Genomic DNA, 17,456 nt, shown 5'->3' on the forward strand with positions numbered 1-17,456 from the left:
TGAATTAGCAGTGGTCATTGCTTCCCAGCCCTATTTCACTATGACTTAAGGGTTAAGGGATTGCAAGTTATCCAACTTTGAATAAATCAAAAAGATATACATTTGCAATGCAGACGGAATTACCCAAATCATTCAATCTGTGACTCAGATTTTCAACCTGAGTCACACAAATTTCCATCTTAAGAACATTAAGAACAATTTAATGACTAAGCTTTGATTTACACATCAATCCTTCCATCTCCCATCCAAGAATGTAGCATTCAGTGAGTCACAATCAAAAGTGAATGAAACATAACTCAAAACAATCCAAAAACTTATGCCCAGGGAAACCTGTTACCAAATGTTTAATTCAATCACTTCAAACAGTTTAACAGAAACAAGTACAAAGTAGTTGAGTTACCACATTCTATTCAACATGCAGTGTGACAGCTACTTCCTGTATGAAGTATTTACTTCAGAATTTATGGGGGAAATAATTGCCAAGTGGACTGAAAACATTTTCTAAATCAATCCTTTAACTCATTTGACAATGCGTCATGTAAATTTAAACAAATTAAAACAGGACACATTTGGTAAAATAAAGACATAATTTGTGAATGATACAGTTTGCAAAGATGGAATTGTTCCATTCAAAGATGGACAGACACGGCCGTTTCACTTCATACAAAGGAAGAAAGAAAAAACAAATCTAAAAGATTCTTTAAAAATGAAACGCACTCATCCAAAACCTGATTCAATACAAGAGACATCATCGGGGTTGGACTTAGACTTCAGACTGTCACTCACTTTCTCTCCGCGGTCCTAGAGCGGCTGGGGGAAAAACGAGGATCTGTCAGAAACAATAATAACTTGCACTACAATCCAATGCCGACAACCCTACAAATACAGTGGGGCCCGAAATTATTGACACCCTTGATAAAGACGAGCAAAAATGACTGCGTAAAGACATTTTACATTTAGAAGATGCTCTTATCCAGAGCGACGTCCAGTAGTGTGCATACTAGGGCTGACCCAATTTAGTCGACTTCGCGATTGTTTGGTCAAAAACTGTTGGTCGACCGAGATTTCTGTAGTCGAGCAGTCAAATAGATTTTTTGCTGCTATGTGCATAACAGCGAGGTTAACCAGCATATTGGTGTTGAACTATTTTATTATTTTACTAGGCAAATCAGTTAACCTCTTTAGGATTAGGGGTGGAGTTTACACTTTTGGGGAAAATCGTTCAAAATTTAAAACGGCCTCCTACTCAATTCTTGCTCGTACAATATGCATATTATTATTAATATTGGATAGAAAACACTCTCTAGTTTCTAAAACAGTTCTAATTATTTCTCTAAGTGAAACAGAACTATTTTTACAGGACATTTCCTATCCGGAAGTGAGATTTCCAATATCGAGGTCTCTCTTCAAAGGCTTGTCTATAAAAGGGCTTGTCACTTATGACTGTAGAAACACGCCATACGCCTTCCCCTGGGTGTCATGCGGAAGTGAGAGAAGAAATGAGGTGATTATCTCGTTCAGGGGTTGAATGCAACCTCTTTGATTGAGAGGACCGCCATTTTTTTTTTTTGGGGAGGCGCGAATTTGGACCTGGTATCGCCTCCTGGAAAACGTTCGTTATTGATGAATATGATCTCTGGCTTCGATTTTATTCGATACATGTCACAATAGCATCCTAAAGTATGTTTTTTCAATATATTTTAATTATATTATTGAAATTTATTCTGGACTTTAGACGTGATGCGACGCAAGAATTTTGTCAAGATGGAGAGGTTAGCGTCGCACTGCCAGTGTGCTTGCTAATTCAAGAGGGAAATCGTTCGTTCTGGATCGAAATAAAGACGTTTCTGAATAAAGGACCCCTTGGAGAACATTCTGATGGAAAATCAACAAAGATAAGGACCCAATTTGGGATGCTTTTTCATATATCTGTCGAACTGTGCTATGCTACCGTTCGACTAGAATCAATGATGCTGTGTGCTAGCTAATGTAGTAAGCTAATATAACGATATATTGTGTTTGAGCTGTAAAACACTTAGAAAATCGGAAATATTAGCTATATTCACAAGATCTTTGTCTTTCATTTGCTATCCACCATATATTTTTCTGAAATGTTTTATGATGTGTAGTTAGGTAGTTGACGTTGGTGTCTATTTACTCTGGCTGCTCCCGTGCTATTTCTGACTGTAACTATGATGGTAGCTATGATGGTAGCAGTAATGTAAAACTGATTTATAGCTCAAATATGCACATTTTTTGAACAAAACATAGATTTATTGTGTAACATGTTATAGGACTGTCATCTGAGGGAGTTGTTTCTAGGTTAGTTAGGTTGGTTCTAGGTTAGTTAGGTTGGCTTTGTGCATGCTACCTGCATGCTACCGGTGCTGTGAAAAATGTCTGTCCTCTTTTGTATTTGGTGGTGAGCTAACATAAATATACGTGGTGTTTTTGCTGTAATACATTTAAAAAATCGGACATGTTGGCTGGATTCACAAGATGTTTATCTTTCAAATGCTGTATTGGACTTGTTAATGTGTGAAAGTTAAATATTTCAAAGATTTTTTTTTTTGAATTTGCCGCTCTGCCTTTTCAATGGAATGTGGGAGGAGTGCCGCTAGCGGCACCCCTGGCCTAAACAGGTTAAGAACAATGACGGCCTAGGAACGGTGGGTTAACTGCCTTGTTCAGGGGCAGAACGACAGATTTGTACCTTGTCAGCTCGGGGATTTGATCTTTCGGTTACAAGTCCAGTGCTCTAACCACTAGGCTACCTGCCGCCTAACAATGTGGCGGAGGCAGCAGTGGAGTAAAAAGACGAGGAAACAGCCCTTGCCTTAATTGTCTAAGAAAATTGAGGAGAGAAGACACCAACTTAATTATGTCCATAATCAATAGCCTCTTATAGTAGTGGCCCTGTATAACCACCATCGAGTTGTAGGCCTAAGAGCGCTTCCTGTTTAGTCTTAATACCGTAACTTACATAGGCCTATATATCGAAATAGGCCTATATAGCAATCATTTATTCGTTAATTTCATCACATAGCATACGAGCCATTCATGCATTTGCTTTAAAATGAAATAAAAAGGGAGCTTTGGATAATTAGCCGAAACAATAAATAAACCGCAATTCACGCAACTGTTTTTAGTCGCTGCTGTAATAAAGGCTTTAAAAATATATATATATATTTTTTTAAATTATATTTTCTTGTTCGAACAGACTGGAACATTTATAATTTATTTAATGTTGTTTACACGGTTCCAAATGGTCTGAAGAAATAGATGAATCTAACAGCACCTGTTTGGCAAACAAAACACACGCAGCACTTGCTCCTACACTCTAATTTTTCTTGATTTCCAGTAGTTTCTACAACTACGTCAAATGTCTTTCATACCTCAACTTCCTCTTTCCCTCCTGAGCAACCAGTAAACATTTGCGTTTCAAGTTTCCCCCCCGCGTCCTCCGCATCCATTTTGCTATTACATGTTACGGTGTTCGGACTTTGTTATAACTAATTTATTGATGTGATGATATGCTATAGGCAAGGCCCTATTGGTGACATGCATGCAATGCATACATGTTTCACGTAAAGAGAGCAAGAGTTAAGGGAATATGGAATATTTTTCCTAAACAAATTAGCTATTTGGGTAACAGAACTTTTCAGTCAGAAACAAGAAACGAACTTGCTCTAATTATGTTGCAGCTTCAGCACGGAGAACACTGCTTGTTGAGTGCCTGTTACCTGTTTGAGTGCCTGTTACCTGTTTGAGTGCCTGTGACGTTCGCCAGTCACAGGCACTCACTGCTATTTCATTATTTTTTTTACACAGCGTGGCCATTCTAACACATTGGGTTTTTGGCTAAAATGTCCTGGTACTGGGTAAAGTTCATGATGCTCTTGAATGGCCATCTTAGTCTCCGGACTTGAAACTAGAGGTCGACCGATTAATCGGAATGACTACCTGTTACGCGAGGGCAGCAAGAAGCCAAGGTAAGTTGCTAGCTAGCATTAAACTTATCTTAAAAAACAATCAATCTTAACTACACATGGTTGATGATATTACTAGTTTATCTAGCGTGTCCTGCGTTGCATATAATCGATGCGGTGCCTGTTAATTTCTCATTGAATCACAGCCTACTTCGACAAACGGGTGATGATTGAACAAGCACATTTGCGAAAAAAGCACTGTCGTTGCACCAATGTACCTAACCATAAATATCAATGCCTTTCTTTAAAATCAATACACAAGTATATATTTTTTTAAACCTGCATATTTAGTTAATATTGCCTGCTAACGAACTTCTTATAATTAGGGAAACTGTCACTTCTCTTGCGTTCCGTGCAAGTAGTCAGGGTATATGCAGCAGTTTGGGCCGCCTGGCTCATTGCGAACAGTGTGAAGTCCATTTATTCCTAACAAAGGCCGCAATTAAGTTGTCATAATTATGTACAATTCTGGCATAACATTGAAGGTTGTACAATGTAACCGCAATATTTAGACTTAGGGATGCCATCCGTTAGATAAAATACGGAACGGTTCCATATTTCATTGAAAGAATAAACGTTTTGTTTTCGAAGCGATAGTTTCCGGATTCGACCATTTTAATGACCAAAGGCTCGTATTTCTGTGTGTTATTATGTTATAATTAAGTATATGATTTGATAGAGCAGTCTGACTGAGCGATGGTAGGCACCAGCAGGCTCGTAGGCATTCATTCAAACAGCACTTTCGTGCGTTTTCCAGCAGCTCTTCGCAATGCTTCAAGCATTGCGCTGTGTATGACTTCAAGCCTATCAACTCCCGAGATTAGGGTGTAACCGATGTGAAATGGCTAGCTAGTTAGCAGGGTGCGCGCTAATAGCGTTTCAAACGTCACTCGCTCTGAGACTTGGAGTAGTTGTTCCCCTTGCTCTGCATGGGTAACGCTGCTTCGAGGGTGGCTGTTGTCGATGTGTTCCTGGTTCGAGCCCAGGTAGGAGCGAGGAGAGGGACGGAAGCTATACTGTTACACTGGCAATACTAAAGTGCCTATAAGAACATCCAATAGTCAAAGGTTAATGAAATACAAATGGTATAGAGAGAAATAGTCCTACAATAACTACAACCTAAAACTTCTTACCTGGGAATATTGAAGACTCATGTTAAAAGGAACCACCAGCTTTCATATGTTCTCATGTTCTGAGCATGGAACTTAAACTTTAGCTTTCTTACATGGCACATATTGCACTTTTACTTTCTTCTCCAACACTTTGTTTTTGCATTATTTAAACCAAATTGAACATGTTTCATTATTTATTTGAGGCTAAATTGATTTTATTGATGTATTATATTAAAATAAGTGTTCATTCAGTATTGTTGTAATTGTCATTATTACAAATACATGTTTTAATTTATATTTTAAAATCGACCGATTAATCGGTATCGGCTTTTTTTGGGCCCTCCAATAATCGGTATCGGCGTTTAAAAATCATAATCGGTCGACCTCTACTTGAAACCCATTGAAAACCTGTAGTTTGAATTGCAGAGTGCAGTCCATAAGAGCAAACAAAGGCTCTGGAAGGACTCTGTATGTAGGAACGGTCTAAGATTCCTTCTAACGTGTTAACCAACTCATAAAACATTTCTGAAAAAGGCTCAGTGGCATCATCCTCACTAGGTGAGGTATTGAAAAGAATTTAAAACAGGGGTGTCGATAAGGCACATTTTTTTTATTACTTGTTAAACAAAATGTATTTATGCGCAATTTTATTAATATAATTTACAACAATGTTAGAGCATAGTGCTTCATAATTATTGTAGTCATTTTTGTGCATCTTCATCAAGGGTGTCAATAACTACACTACACACACTATAACTACCACTACACATATAGGAAGACGCCTGTGGATACACAAAGACAAGAAACAGATGCCATTAACGTCATGAACACACACTTACCTCCGGGACCTTGAGAAGGATCTTGAAGGTTTATGGTTCCTGTCTCTGGAGATAGACCTATCTCTTCTTCGGTCTCGAGACAGAGACCTAGAGAAGAACAAGTCAATTAGAGTGTGTTTCCGATGTACCGGTACTCGCATGTAATATCAGAAATATTACATTTGAACAATGGTCACTTAAAGCTATAGAGCATCAATTAGTATCGACAACGTCTGAACCATCAGAAATGTGACAAGTCACTCAGCAAATGTAGCATCTGAAACCTGACACTTCAGGTCAGCCCCGCTGGTAGAGCAGGAGTGGAGAGATTGGGCTTTTTTGCACTATAAGACACGGGACCCGACAACATTCATAAAGCGCTTTGTACACCAAAACACCCAGCCCAGAACCGCTCAAAGTCCCCCAAACAGGGAACTTAATGTTAAGATGTAAAAATGTTTTTAACCAAAACTATTGCTGATGGTGAACTTGAACAATCAAAATCAGATCTATAGTAAGCCCTGTTCAGCAGGTATAGCCAGATAAGTGTTTATTCCAGTAAAACACCATTTAACATTTGAAGAGACAACATCCTAGCAAATTGCACAGGTTCTCACTCAACTAATAAAGCCTAACATCAATCACGCAAGCCATTTTAGCATTTGAATGCTGAAGGTGCCGAGCAGATGTGCACGACCAGGAACAGGCCGACTAACTCACGTTGGCCAGCACGCAAAGCTGGGCACAGTGCAGTTCGACTAGGCTACTGATATTGCCCGGGGTTGTTCGGCATGCAAAATGACTTGTAGATCAATGACTGGCAACAGTTACATGCAGTTTGCCACTAAAGGAGAGGACGCGCTAGTGGTCAGTCACAAAAGATGAGGTATTTTCAGAAGGTAGAAAGAATGTAATATGAACTTGCATTTTAAAAATCAGGGACCGATGCAGATTGGTGAATCTTTACATCCCTACTAGTTAGATAGCTACCACAGAACTGTTAAGATGTGGAGGCTGGGCAAAGAGGGCACACTATGGAGAATGTAGTAGAGACATTTAGGCTCACCTGCTGCGACTGCGGCTAAAGCTCCTCCTCCTAGGAGAGCTGGACGGAGAAGGAAAAACAGTTTCAATACAGGGTATTATTGCATCAATAACACCTGTCAAACATGACATTCCTTATTCCTGAAGAAGCATCATTCCAATCATTACACAATACCACACACAGCCTTCCTCTTTCTGCAGACGGAACAGATCAGGGGATCCCTCTGCACCCCTGCTAGAGGACAGAATGCCTGGACAACCAACTGAGGTCAAAATGAGACCTCTTATAAACTCAGGAGAACGGGGAAGTTTAAATGAACACAAGCATATAAACAAAGTGAGACAATGAATTAGAAGCTATAAAATACAAGTATGCAGACTTAAAAGCTACATACCTGTACTATTTGTTGTACAAACGTACAAAGGGCACATTTCTTAAATCACTACCAATATTGGACCTTATAAATGGTAATACACAGTTAATGCTAACCAGGGCAGCTCCAAGACCCCACAACTTTTGAGTTTCAGGACAAAAGCTTTTTATTTGTAATCTATGAGAGGGAGATTCTAAATGATAATAATCGTACTCAAAAGTTGTTTGAAACTAAATTCAAGCCACAATTTCTATGACTGCCAATTGCATATTGTCAAGCAGCTGTTAAACCAAACCTGTGGTAAGCATGACACTACAAAAAGCAGGAGAAAAGCAACTTACTATTTTTGGGGGTTTGGACACAAGATAGAAATGACGCAAGGAAGCCAGACTGATGGCGAGGGAGGTAGAATTTGCAGAGAGGATTTGCCACATGTTGCAAATGTTGGAGTTATGGAGTTGGTTGGCTGGAGGGGGTACAGTAGTTGTAGATTTTCCCTGTCTTTGTGTGGTTAGCCGGGGCCTGCTGTGCTGCTTGTAGGTAGTTGTGTTGATAATTGGGGAAAGTAGTTAAATCGCTGACTGGTCAGAATTGTGAGGTGGGCTGCGACGCTGACGATTGGGTTAAGGTTGGAGGAGGAGGAAGCTGAGAGCTGCATGCTCAGGAACCAATAGGCTGGAGCGGAACATGACGACTGGCCATGCCTGGGTCATGTGACACGGCACCAGCGAAGCTGATTGGGTGGGGCACAGTGCTGGCGCTGGTCAGTGGTCACATGATGCTGTAAGAGGACTAGTTGACTGTCTGAGAGGGTGGTGAGAAGAGGCATGGTGATGACTCTGCAACGGGTTCATTTTTATTAATATAGATCGATGGCAAAAAACCAAACTGAGAAAATGAAACAAAACTGACATCCAGATAGCAATTAAATGATCAAACAAGTGCCCCCTTTTTCCGAAATTTGATGGGTGATAAATGTTTATTATCTTAAAGAATTTACCTGAAAAAATGTATTGCCCAGATCAACAAATGATGCCTGAAATAAACCTTTCAAAATCACCTAAATTTTGACCTGAAAAAAGGACCCAATCCCTCAGATGAGTAAATTATCCTTTCCCAACTCTGATTGTGTCCATAGTAAAAATGTTATAATGTATCACAGCACTAACCAACCTACAGACAGTGCAGGTGTGTGTGTGTGTGTGTGTCTACCTGCCAAATCCAGCCCACTAAATTGAAATGATAGGACATATGATACAATTGGAAGGGATGGAAGGGAGGGTGTGGGGTTGACTGGCAAGGTAGGTAGGTTATAAACACTTGTTGGCCTACACGTTAAAGATAAGTGAGAATAAATCTAGGTGAAAGGTGATGTATCATACCGGCGTCTGACAGGCGGGCTCCCACGGCGCCTGCTGCTGTAGTCATCACGTCCAGGACGACGGCTCCAGGAGGGTGGAGGTCCGCGGCTCCTCGAGCGTTTCTCACCATTGGACAACTCAACTCTCACTCTGCAGCCAGACAGAGTCCTGTTCACATACATTAATTGCAGAAGAATACTAGTTAGACTGGAATATGGCATATGACTCACTGTTTTGCTCAAGTGATGAACTGAATTTCCCATTCTTGGTGGACAAGAATGTATTTAAGTAGTGGCTTACCTCCCATCCAATTCTCTCACAGCATCAGTTGCATCTCTGGGGTCCTCAAACTCGACAAAGGCAAAGCCTGGTGGGTTCCTCGCCACCCACACACTACGCAGAGGGCCATAGTACCCAAACGCCCTCTCCAACTCAGTCTTGTTTCCACTGTTGCCCAAGTTCCCAACATATACCTTACAATCAAGAGGACAATCTCTGAGATGAGCAGGTTCTAAGAGTGAAAGGAAAGAGGAAAATAAGATACCACAAGTACTACATCCAGTCATTCACAATTACATTCATTAGAATTCTTCTAATTCACATCACTCCCATCGACATAATTTGTGACAACGCTGTGTTAAGTGGCCAAACGCCCCTAATTAAGCTAATAGTTTTTACTTTTTTTTTTACATATAAGAAATGAGACCGGAATACACGCTGGGTGCATATCACGTTAGGTAATTACCTCCCATCTCGAAGGATCCTTGTTTCCGTTGAAGGGTTGACAAAATATAAATCTGGAAGAAAGGAGGGAGACTTGATTAGCATTGATTAGTTAACTATATTGTTAGCTATCAAGTTAACGTGCTTAGCTAGCTACCAACAACGCGATTTTTTAAATGGAACTTAATACGGTCGCTAGTTATTTACATCTTTAAGTAACAAGTGCATGGATAAATACATTCATAAATTAGACAGCAAAAACATGTATTGTATTAATCTAGCAGTGCTGCTCATTGTTAGCTTCCATTAGCTAATATTAGCAGTGGAGGAGCATCGCGGTTAGCTTAGCAAGATGCTGGCTTTTGTTGACGGTTCAATCGAACTATTCGACTAAAGCAAAACAATTTTACAGTGCATGATGTTGTTAAATCGTAAACGGTTTTCATTCCCACATCCATTAATCACAATTGTACTCGTTATATCAGCGCCAAAGTCTCCCAACACGGATCAGACTAATCTTACCTGCGAACAGCAGTCTCCACACGGTGTTCGAAAATGGCGTTGAAATGAAAGAAATAATCTAGACAGCTCGGGGTCAGTAAAGTGCTTTACCGGTGGCCTATCGCCGTCTATTGGAGTGGAGTATTATGACTACCTGACCAAGTATATTTTTCTTAAAAATAAAAAGCTGTGTCGAGACCAGATACCTAAATAACATGTATTTATTTATACAATGGTTCTTCTTAAGCATACATTGCAGGGTACGTAATATATCGTTTATCCAGCATGGTGTATAATTAAGCAAAACGGCAAGAGGAGGTGTGGTATATGGCCAATATACTGTACCACGGCTAAGGGCTGTTCTTATGTACCACGCAACGTGGAGTGCCTGGACACAGCACTTAGCCATGGTATATTGTCCATATATCACAAAACCCCGAGGTGCCTTATTGCTATAATAAATTGTTTACCAACGTTGCCAGCCAATCAGCATTCAGGACTCAAACCACCAAGTCTATAATTAATCAATAAGGCCCGAGGGGGTGTGCTATTAGATAGAACGTCGCTAACCACCTCCGTGTCACCGGCTTCATTACCAAATACATTGCAGACATTATCCCCACAGTGAAGATTCGCTGCTTTCCCAATCAAAAGCCCTGGATTAAAATTGAGGATTAGTGCTAAACTAAAGGACAGGGCTACCACTCACAGGGCTATCGTAGTCAACCCTGAAGTAACGGCTGAGGACACGAACCTACACGTCCTGCTACGAAGTCCGCAGTGCCATCAAACAAGTAAAGGGACAATATAGGAACAAGGTGGAATTCTATTAAGCAGGCTCTGACGCCTGCTGATTGTGGCAGGGGCTACAGTCCATTATAGATTACTAAGGAAGACCCAGCCATGATCTGCCCAACGATGCCTCTCTACCAGACAAACTCAATGCATTTTATGTAGGCTTTGACAAAAAGAACACCTAGCTGTGCATGAGCGACCCTGCTGACCCAGGGGACTGCGTGATCTTGCTCTCTGAGGCCGACGTGACTAAGGTTTTTAATCAGGTCAACACTCGTAACGCTGCGGGCTGGACGGAATTCCGCGTTCTCAGAGCAGGTGCAGAACAGCTGGCAGGCATATTCACGGTCATTTGCATCCTCTCCTTGTCCCAGTCTGTAATCCCCACATGTTTCAAGATGACCACCATCCTTCCTAAGGCCACCTGCCACAATGACTACTGCCCTGTAGCACTCACATCTGTAATCATCAAGTAAGATGGAGCCGACAGATATGGCAGCTCTGCTTCTAACTCCTAAGCAACCTTTACAAGCATTTTGCTACACATGCAATAACATCTGCTAAATATGTGTATGTGACCAATAAAAATGGATTTGATTAGATTTGCATTGAAAGGCGGGTTATGGCACACACCAACTCCATCATCCCAGACACGCTCGACCCATTACAATTTGCATACCACCCCAACAGATCCATAGACGACACAATCTCAATTGCACACTACTCTGTCCTCACCCACCTAGATAAGAGGAATACCTATTTGAGAATGCTGTTCATTGACAGCTCAGTGTTCAACACGTCAACAAGCTTGGGACCCTGTACTGAACACCTCCCTCTGCGACTGGATCCTGGACTTCCTGACGGGCGGACCCCAGGTGGTGAGGGTAGGCAGCATCATCTCTGCCATGCTGACCCTCAACATGGGGGCCCCACAGGGGTATGTGCTTAGTCCCCTCCTGCACTCGCTGTTCACCCACGACTGCGTGGCCACGCACGACTCAAGCACCATCTTCAAGTTTCCTGACGACGCAACGGTGGTAGGCCTGATCACCGGTGACGATGGCACCGCCTACAGGGAAGATGTCAGTGACCTGGCACTGTGGTGGACTGTGGACAACAACTTCTCCCTCAGACCAAGGAGCTGATTGTGGACTACTGCAGCCCTGTCCATCGACAGGGCTCTTGGATCAAAAGCTTCATGTTCCTCGGTGTCCAAATCACTAAGGACATAAAATGGTCCACACACACGCAAACATTTGTGAAGAAGGCGCAACATCTTCCCCTCAAGATGTTGAAAAGAGTTCTACAGCTGCACCATTGAGAGCATTTTGACTGGCTGCATCACTGCTTGGTATGGCAACTGCATTGCCCTCAATTGCATGGCGCTACAGAGGGTGGTGCGGACAGCCCAGTACATCACTTGTGCCGAGCTCCCTGCCATCCAGGGCCTGATATAGGCCCGGAAAATTGTTGAAGACTCTAGCCACCCAAGCCATTGACTGTTCTCTCTGTTTCTGCACGGCAAGCGGAACCGGAGCGCCAAGTCTGACACCAACATGTTCTTGAACAGCTTGTTCCCAAGCCATAAGACTGTTAAATAGCCAACAAAATGGCTACACAGACAATCTGCACTTATCCTTCTATAAATTTCTTTTTTTTTTGCACTGTCTCTATGCACACTCTACACACTCAATTAGACTCACTCGTACTGACACTCCAACACACTCACACTCACACACACACACACTTAATTTGCTCACACACACATAACACGCACACACATTCATACTGACTCTACACACATGCACACACACTCACATACAATCATCATATACTCTGCTGCTACTCTGTTTATCATATACAATATCCTAATGCTTAGTCAGCTTACCCCTATACATATCTAAACCTACCACTCCAGTTTCCCTGCACATTATAAATATGGTATTGGCACTTATTTTTTTTTCTCGTGTGTTTTTGTTCTACTTGACTTTTGTATAATTTTTTTTATAGGTCCACTGATATTGATTACTGCATTGTTGGGAAAGAGCAAGCAAGAAAGGCATTGTACTTATATGTGCACGTGACAATAAAAACTTGAAACTTGAAACACCATGGTAGACCTACACTGTTAAAATTGAAAGACTCAAAACACCATCAAAAGTAGTGCACTTTTGCTGAGATCTGGTGTTTGGAGTGTGTTTGAATGTAAAACCAATGTAAGTGTTATAATACACTGAATGTATTTCAAAACAGAATGGAAGTATTCTGAGCCACCCAAAGGGGTTCTTCAATCTGAATAGTTGTGTTTCTAACAGAGTGTTGTGAAAACACTTTTTGGTGTTTCAGTGCATGTATAAGGTAGCATCCAAACACAAAATGTTTTGGCAGACTGTGTCTCTCATATAATCAAATGTTTCTAAATTGCAAAGGGTTTACAGCATAAATATTGATTATACATATAAACTGAATTTTCTGGTAAGATTTTAATTAACATTTAAAGAAGACACTGGGAAATGAATACTTTTCCTATGGTAGACTTTGGCACTAATTATAGACCTGCTGTTGCCAGGCAACTTTGTGAGATTATAAATAATGTTACAATCAAAATGTTTAGGGCTGTGTAGATTATAGCAGAGGTAACATGTATAAGGTGACTGGTATTCATGTGAGAAGGTGGATGTGAACCCAGGTCTGTTGCTTGTCAAAACACTGCCAGTCTTCAGGAGTAAACCATTGTGCAGAACCACCCTTGTTACACTGATCACATTGGGCCCGATTCAGACTTGAGATGAGTAGGCTTTATTGTTTATTTTTGAAACCCATTTTTCTCCCCAATTTCGTGCTATCCAATTGGTAGTTACAGTCTTGTCTCATCGCTGCAACTCCCGTACGGACTCGGGAGAGGCGAAGGTCGAGAGCCGTGCGTCCTCTGAAACACAACCCAACCACTCGATTTCGTCTCTGCGTTATATTGGCATCGAACATGTCACCCTCCCTAGGAGAGGGGGTGACCTTGATAATTTATTGTTAAAACGAGAAGCTGCCTGGATCTTTCATTTAAAGACACTTGCTCCCTTCGGTCTCAACGTAGACTTTGATCTGAAGCCATTCTTGTGATTATTGTGACTTTGCCATTGTAATTGTTTGTAAGCTTGTGTAGTCTAAAATGAATCTATGATCGTATGCTATCCATTTGTTTATTTGTATGCTGTTCTTTGTATGCCATTTTAATATTTGATAATTAACCAATGATATTAGGCCATACTTGGCCATGATTACAGACACCTGTGTCTTTTGACACTATATAAACGAGTCATACCGCAGTGTTTGATCACACCCTGATGAAGACAGCTTGGCTGTCGAAACGTTGGACATTACATTTTTGCATCTGAGCTCTTAGAGTGTGCGGCTCTCCTTTATTTTCAAGTTTTCCACTCCGCTAGCCAGCACCTCGCCTAATAGGTGTGCGTTTCTTTTTCTTCTAGAGGAGTTTATAAACATCATATAAGAGCAGGGAATACACAATAAGACAAGAGACTCTCATTTACAGTATTTGAAAACTCAAGAAGAAGGGATTTAATTATACACTAGACGGGATTTCAAGCTTTAGAGCGGGGAAACAACACCAAAAGAGAAGGGATCTAATTCTGCACTACACAGGAATCCAAACACAAGGGTTTTCAACCTTTTCTGGGTCAGGGTTCCCAGCTTCTGGCAAGGTGTTGCACAACTCTTATGTGATGGTACCACACACCATGACATGTTTCAGAACACCTCAGGATGAATGTTTCAGTACACCTTAAATCTGTCACAATGCCCTCACAACCATGTATTTCAATACTCCAGCAAAGTTAAGGTTTCGTCTCCTTTAAGGTATGCAGCTCAGTTGCCACTAGTTTTAGTGTTACAAAACACTTCATTTTTACAGTGTAGCATGAAGTGCTAACCATTGGTGGATAGGTAGGTACCAAAATCAATATCTACAGTGCTTTTGGAAAGTATTCAGACCCCTTGACTTTTTCCACATTTTGTTACGTTACAACCTTATTCTAAAAGGGATGTAAAACAAATCCTCATCAATCTACACTCAATACCCCATAATAAAAAAGCAAAATCATTAAAAAAAAAACATTTTTGCAAAAAAAAAAAAATGAAATATCACGTTGACACAAGTATTCAGACTGTCACGTTCTGACCATAGTTCTTGTGTGTTTTACTTGTTTTAGTGCTGGTCAGGACGTGAGCTGGGTGGGCATTCTATGTTGTGTGTCTAGTTTGTCTGTTTCTATGTTTGGCCTAATATGGTTCTCAATCAGAGGCAGGTGTTTTGTGTTGTCTCTGATTGGGAATCATATTTAGGTGGCTTGTTTTGTGTTGGGGTTTGTGGGTGGTTGTTTCCTGTCTTTGTGTTCGTTTCACCAGAGAGGACTGTTTCGGTTTGCCACGTTTGTTATTTTTGTATTTTGTAAGTGTTCACGTTAATCGTCTTGATTAAATCATGTTGAGCACAAACTACGCTGCGTCTTGGTCCGATCCCTGCTACACCTCCTCTTCAGACGAAGAGGAGGAAGGCTGCCGTTACACAGACCTTTTACCCAGTACTTTGTTGAAGCACCTTTGCCAGTGATTACATCCTCGAGTCTTCTTGGGTATGACGCTACAAGCATGGCACACATGTATTTGGAGACTTTCTCACATTCTTCTCTGCAGATCCTCTCAAGCTCTGTCAGGTTGGATGGGGAACGTTGCTGCATAGCTATTTTCAGGTCTCTCCAGAGATGTTGGATCGGTTTCTAGTCTGGGCTCTGGCTGGGCCACTCAAGGACATTCAGAGACTTGTCCGGAAGCCACTCCTGCATTGTCTTGGCTGCGTGCTTAGGGTCATTGTCCTGTTGGAAGGTTAACCTTTGCCCCCAGTCTGAGGTCCTGAGTGCTCTGGAGCAGGTTTTCATCAAGGATCTCTCTGTACTTTCCCTAAATAAAGGTTCAATTATTTAAAAAAAAAATACATTTGGCTCCATCCTAATGAATCTCCCAGTCCCTGCCACTGAAAAACATCCCCACAGCATGATGCTGCCACCACCATGCTTCACCTTAGGGATGGTGCCAGGTTTCCTCCAGATGTGACTCTTGGCATTCAGGCCAAAGAGTTCAGTCTTGGTTTCATCAGATCAGAGCATCTTGTTTTTCATGGTCTGAGAGTCCTTTAGGTGCCTTTTGGCAAACTCCAAGCAGGCTGTCATGTGCCTTTTACTGAGAAGTGGCTTCCGTCTGGCCACTCTACCATAAAGGCCTGATTGGTGGAGTGCAGCAGAGACGGTTGTCCTTCTGGAAGGTTCTCCCATCTCCACATAGGAAGTCTGAAGCTCTTTTAGAGTCACCATCGGGTTCTTGGTCATCTCCCTGACCAAGGCCCTGCTTCCCCGATTGCTCAGTTTGGCCTGGCAGGCCAGCTCTAGGGAGAATCTTGGTGGTTCTAAACCTCATCCATTTAAGAATGATGGAGGCCACTGTGTTCTTGGGGACCTTCAATGCTGCAGGAATGTTTTGCTACCCTTCCCCAGATAAGAGCCTCGACACAATCCTGTCTCGGAGCTCTACGGACAATTCCTTCGACCTCATGGCTTGGTTTTTGCTCTGACGTGCACTGTCAACTGTGGGACCTTATATAGGCAGGTGTGTGCCTTTCCAAATCATGTCCAATCAATTGAATTTACCACAAGTGGACTCCAATAAAGTTGTATAAACATCTCAAGGATGATCTATGGAAACAGGATGCACCTGAGCTGAATTTCGAGTCTCATAGCAAAGGGTCTGAATTCTTATGTACTAAATAAGGTAAGATGTTTTTCTTTGTCATGGGGTATTGTGTGTAGATTGATGATACATCTTTTTTTTTTAAATCTATTTTAGAGTAATTCTGTAATGTAACAAAATGTGGAAAAAGTCAAGGGGTCTGAATACTTTCAAAATGCAATTAACATATATCCCTTATTTTCACTTATTTTCAGCCAGCTCCTTCCATCTACCCTATTTATACCACAATGTGCTTGGCTTTGACCTATTCATTCAAAAAACAGGGCTTAGACATTGACTCTGGCCTACAGTTCTAAGCTCTGACACAATATCTAACGGAATGTATGAATTAGAGTGCAGTACAGTTCAGCAGGGCGACTTCCATGTTCCTCAGCTATCACCCCCTCTGACCTTTGTAGGCCAAAAGTACACAGCTAAAAAGGATTAGGACAGGAAATTAAACTGATGAGGTTCTGTATCACAGATGGCTCTTCAACAAACAAAGAACATGATGTTGCTCAGCTTTATTTTCATTCTGTGTGCATGTTTGAGTGTACTAGGCAGCTTTTCTCTCACCTATGGGCCAACACACTGTGTCTGTGGTTAAACTTTTTTGTTTTGTTATTGTTGTTTCTATTCTTCCCCTGTGACACAGTATTCTCTTTTAGCCTGCTGAAATAAAACATATTTTTTTCTTCCGACCACTCAGGGCACAGTGTTTTTCAATCAGATTAGTACAGCACATTCTGTTCTGTTTCACTTCCTGATGACTTGGTATCCTTGCATGAACCCGTCCTCATGCTTACAGTTACTGTACTCTCACACACTCTCTCACACACACACACACACACACACACACACACACACACACACACACACACACACACACACACACACACACACACACACACACACACACACACACACACACACACACACACAC

General features: G+C 41.4%; 1 protein-coding gene across 2 annotated transcripts; it reads right to left on the reverse strand.

Moving 5' to 3' along the window:
* Positions 1 to 317: 317 nt before the first annotated feature.
* On the reverse strand, positions 318 to 10,003 carry LOC120062845 (serine/arginine-rich splicing factor 3-like). 2 transcript variants are annotated; one of them, XM_039012919.1, is made up of 7 exons: positions 9,944 to 10,003; positions 9,444 to 9,495; positions 8,999 to 9,209; positions 8,720 to 8,866; positions 6,986 to 7,024; positions 5,941 to 6,027; positions 318 to 810 (listed from the first exon to the last, which is right to left on the reverse strand). In XM_039012919.1, the coding sequence occupies exons 2-7, from the start codon at positions 9,448 to 9,450 to the stop codon at positions 783 to 785; spliced, it is 519 nt and encodes a 172-aa protein (XP_038868847.1). In that variant the 5' UTR covers positions 9,451 to 9,495; positions 9,944 to 10,003; the 3' UTR covers positions 318 to 782. The 2 variants fall into 2 exon arrangements, 1 of the variants encoding a protein (XP_038868847.1); XR_005478443.1 differs by lacking the exon at positions 318 to 810 and adding an exon at positions 7,679 to 8,176 and having other exon boundaries at positions 5,950 to 6,027.
* Positions 10,004 to 17,456: the final 7,453 nt, after the last annotated feature.

Source organism: Salvelinus namaycush, chromosome 2 (assembly GCF_016432855.1).
Source record: "Salvelinus namaycush isolate Seneca chromosome 2, SaNama_1.0, whole genome shotgun sequence".
NCBI lineage: Eukaryota > Metazoa > Chordata > Actinopteri > Salmoniformes > Salmonidae > Salvelinus > Salvelinus namaycush.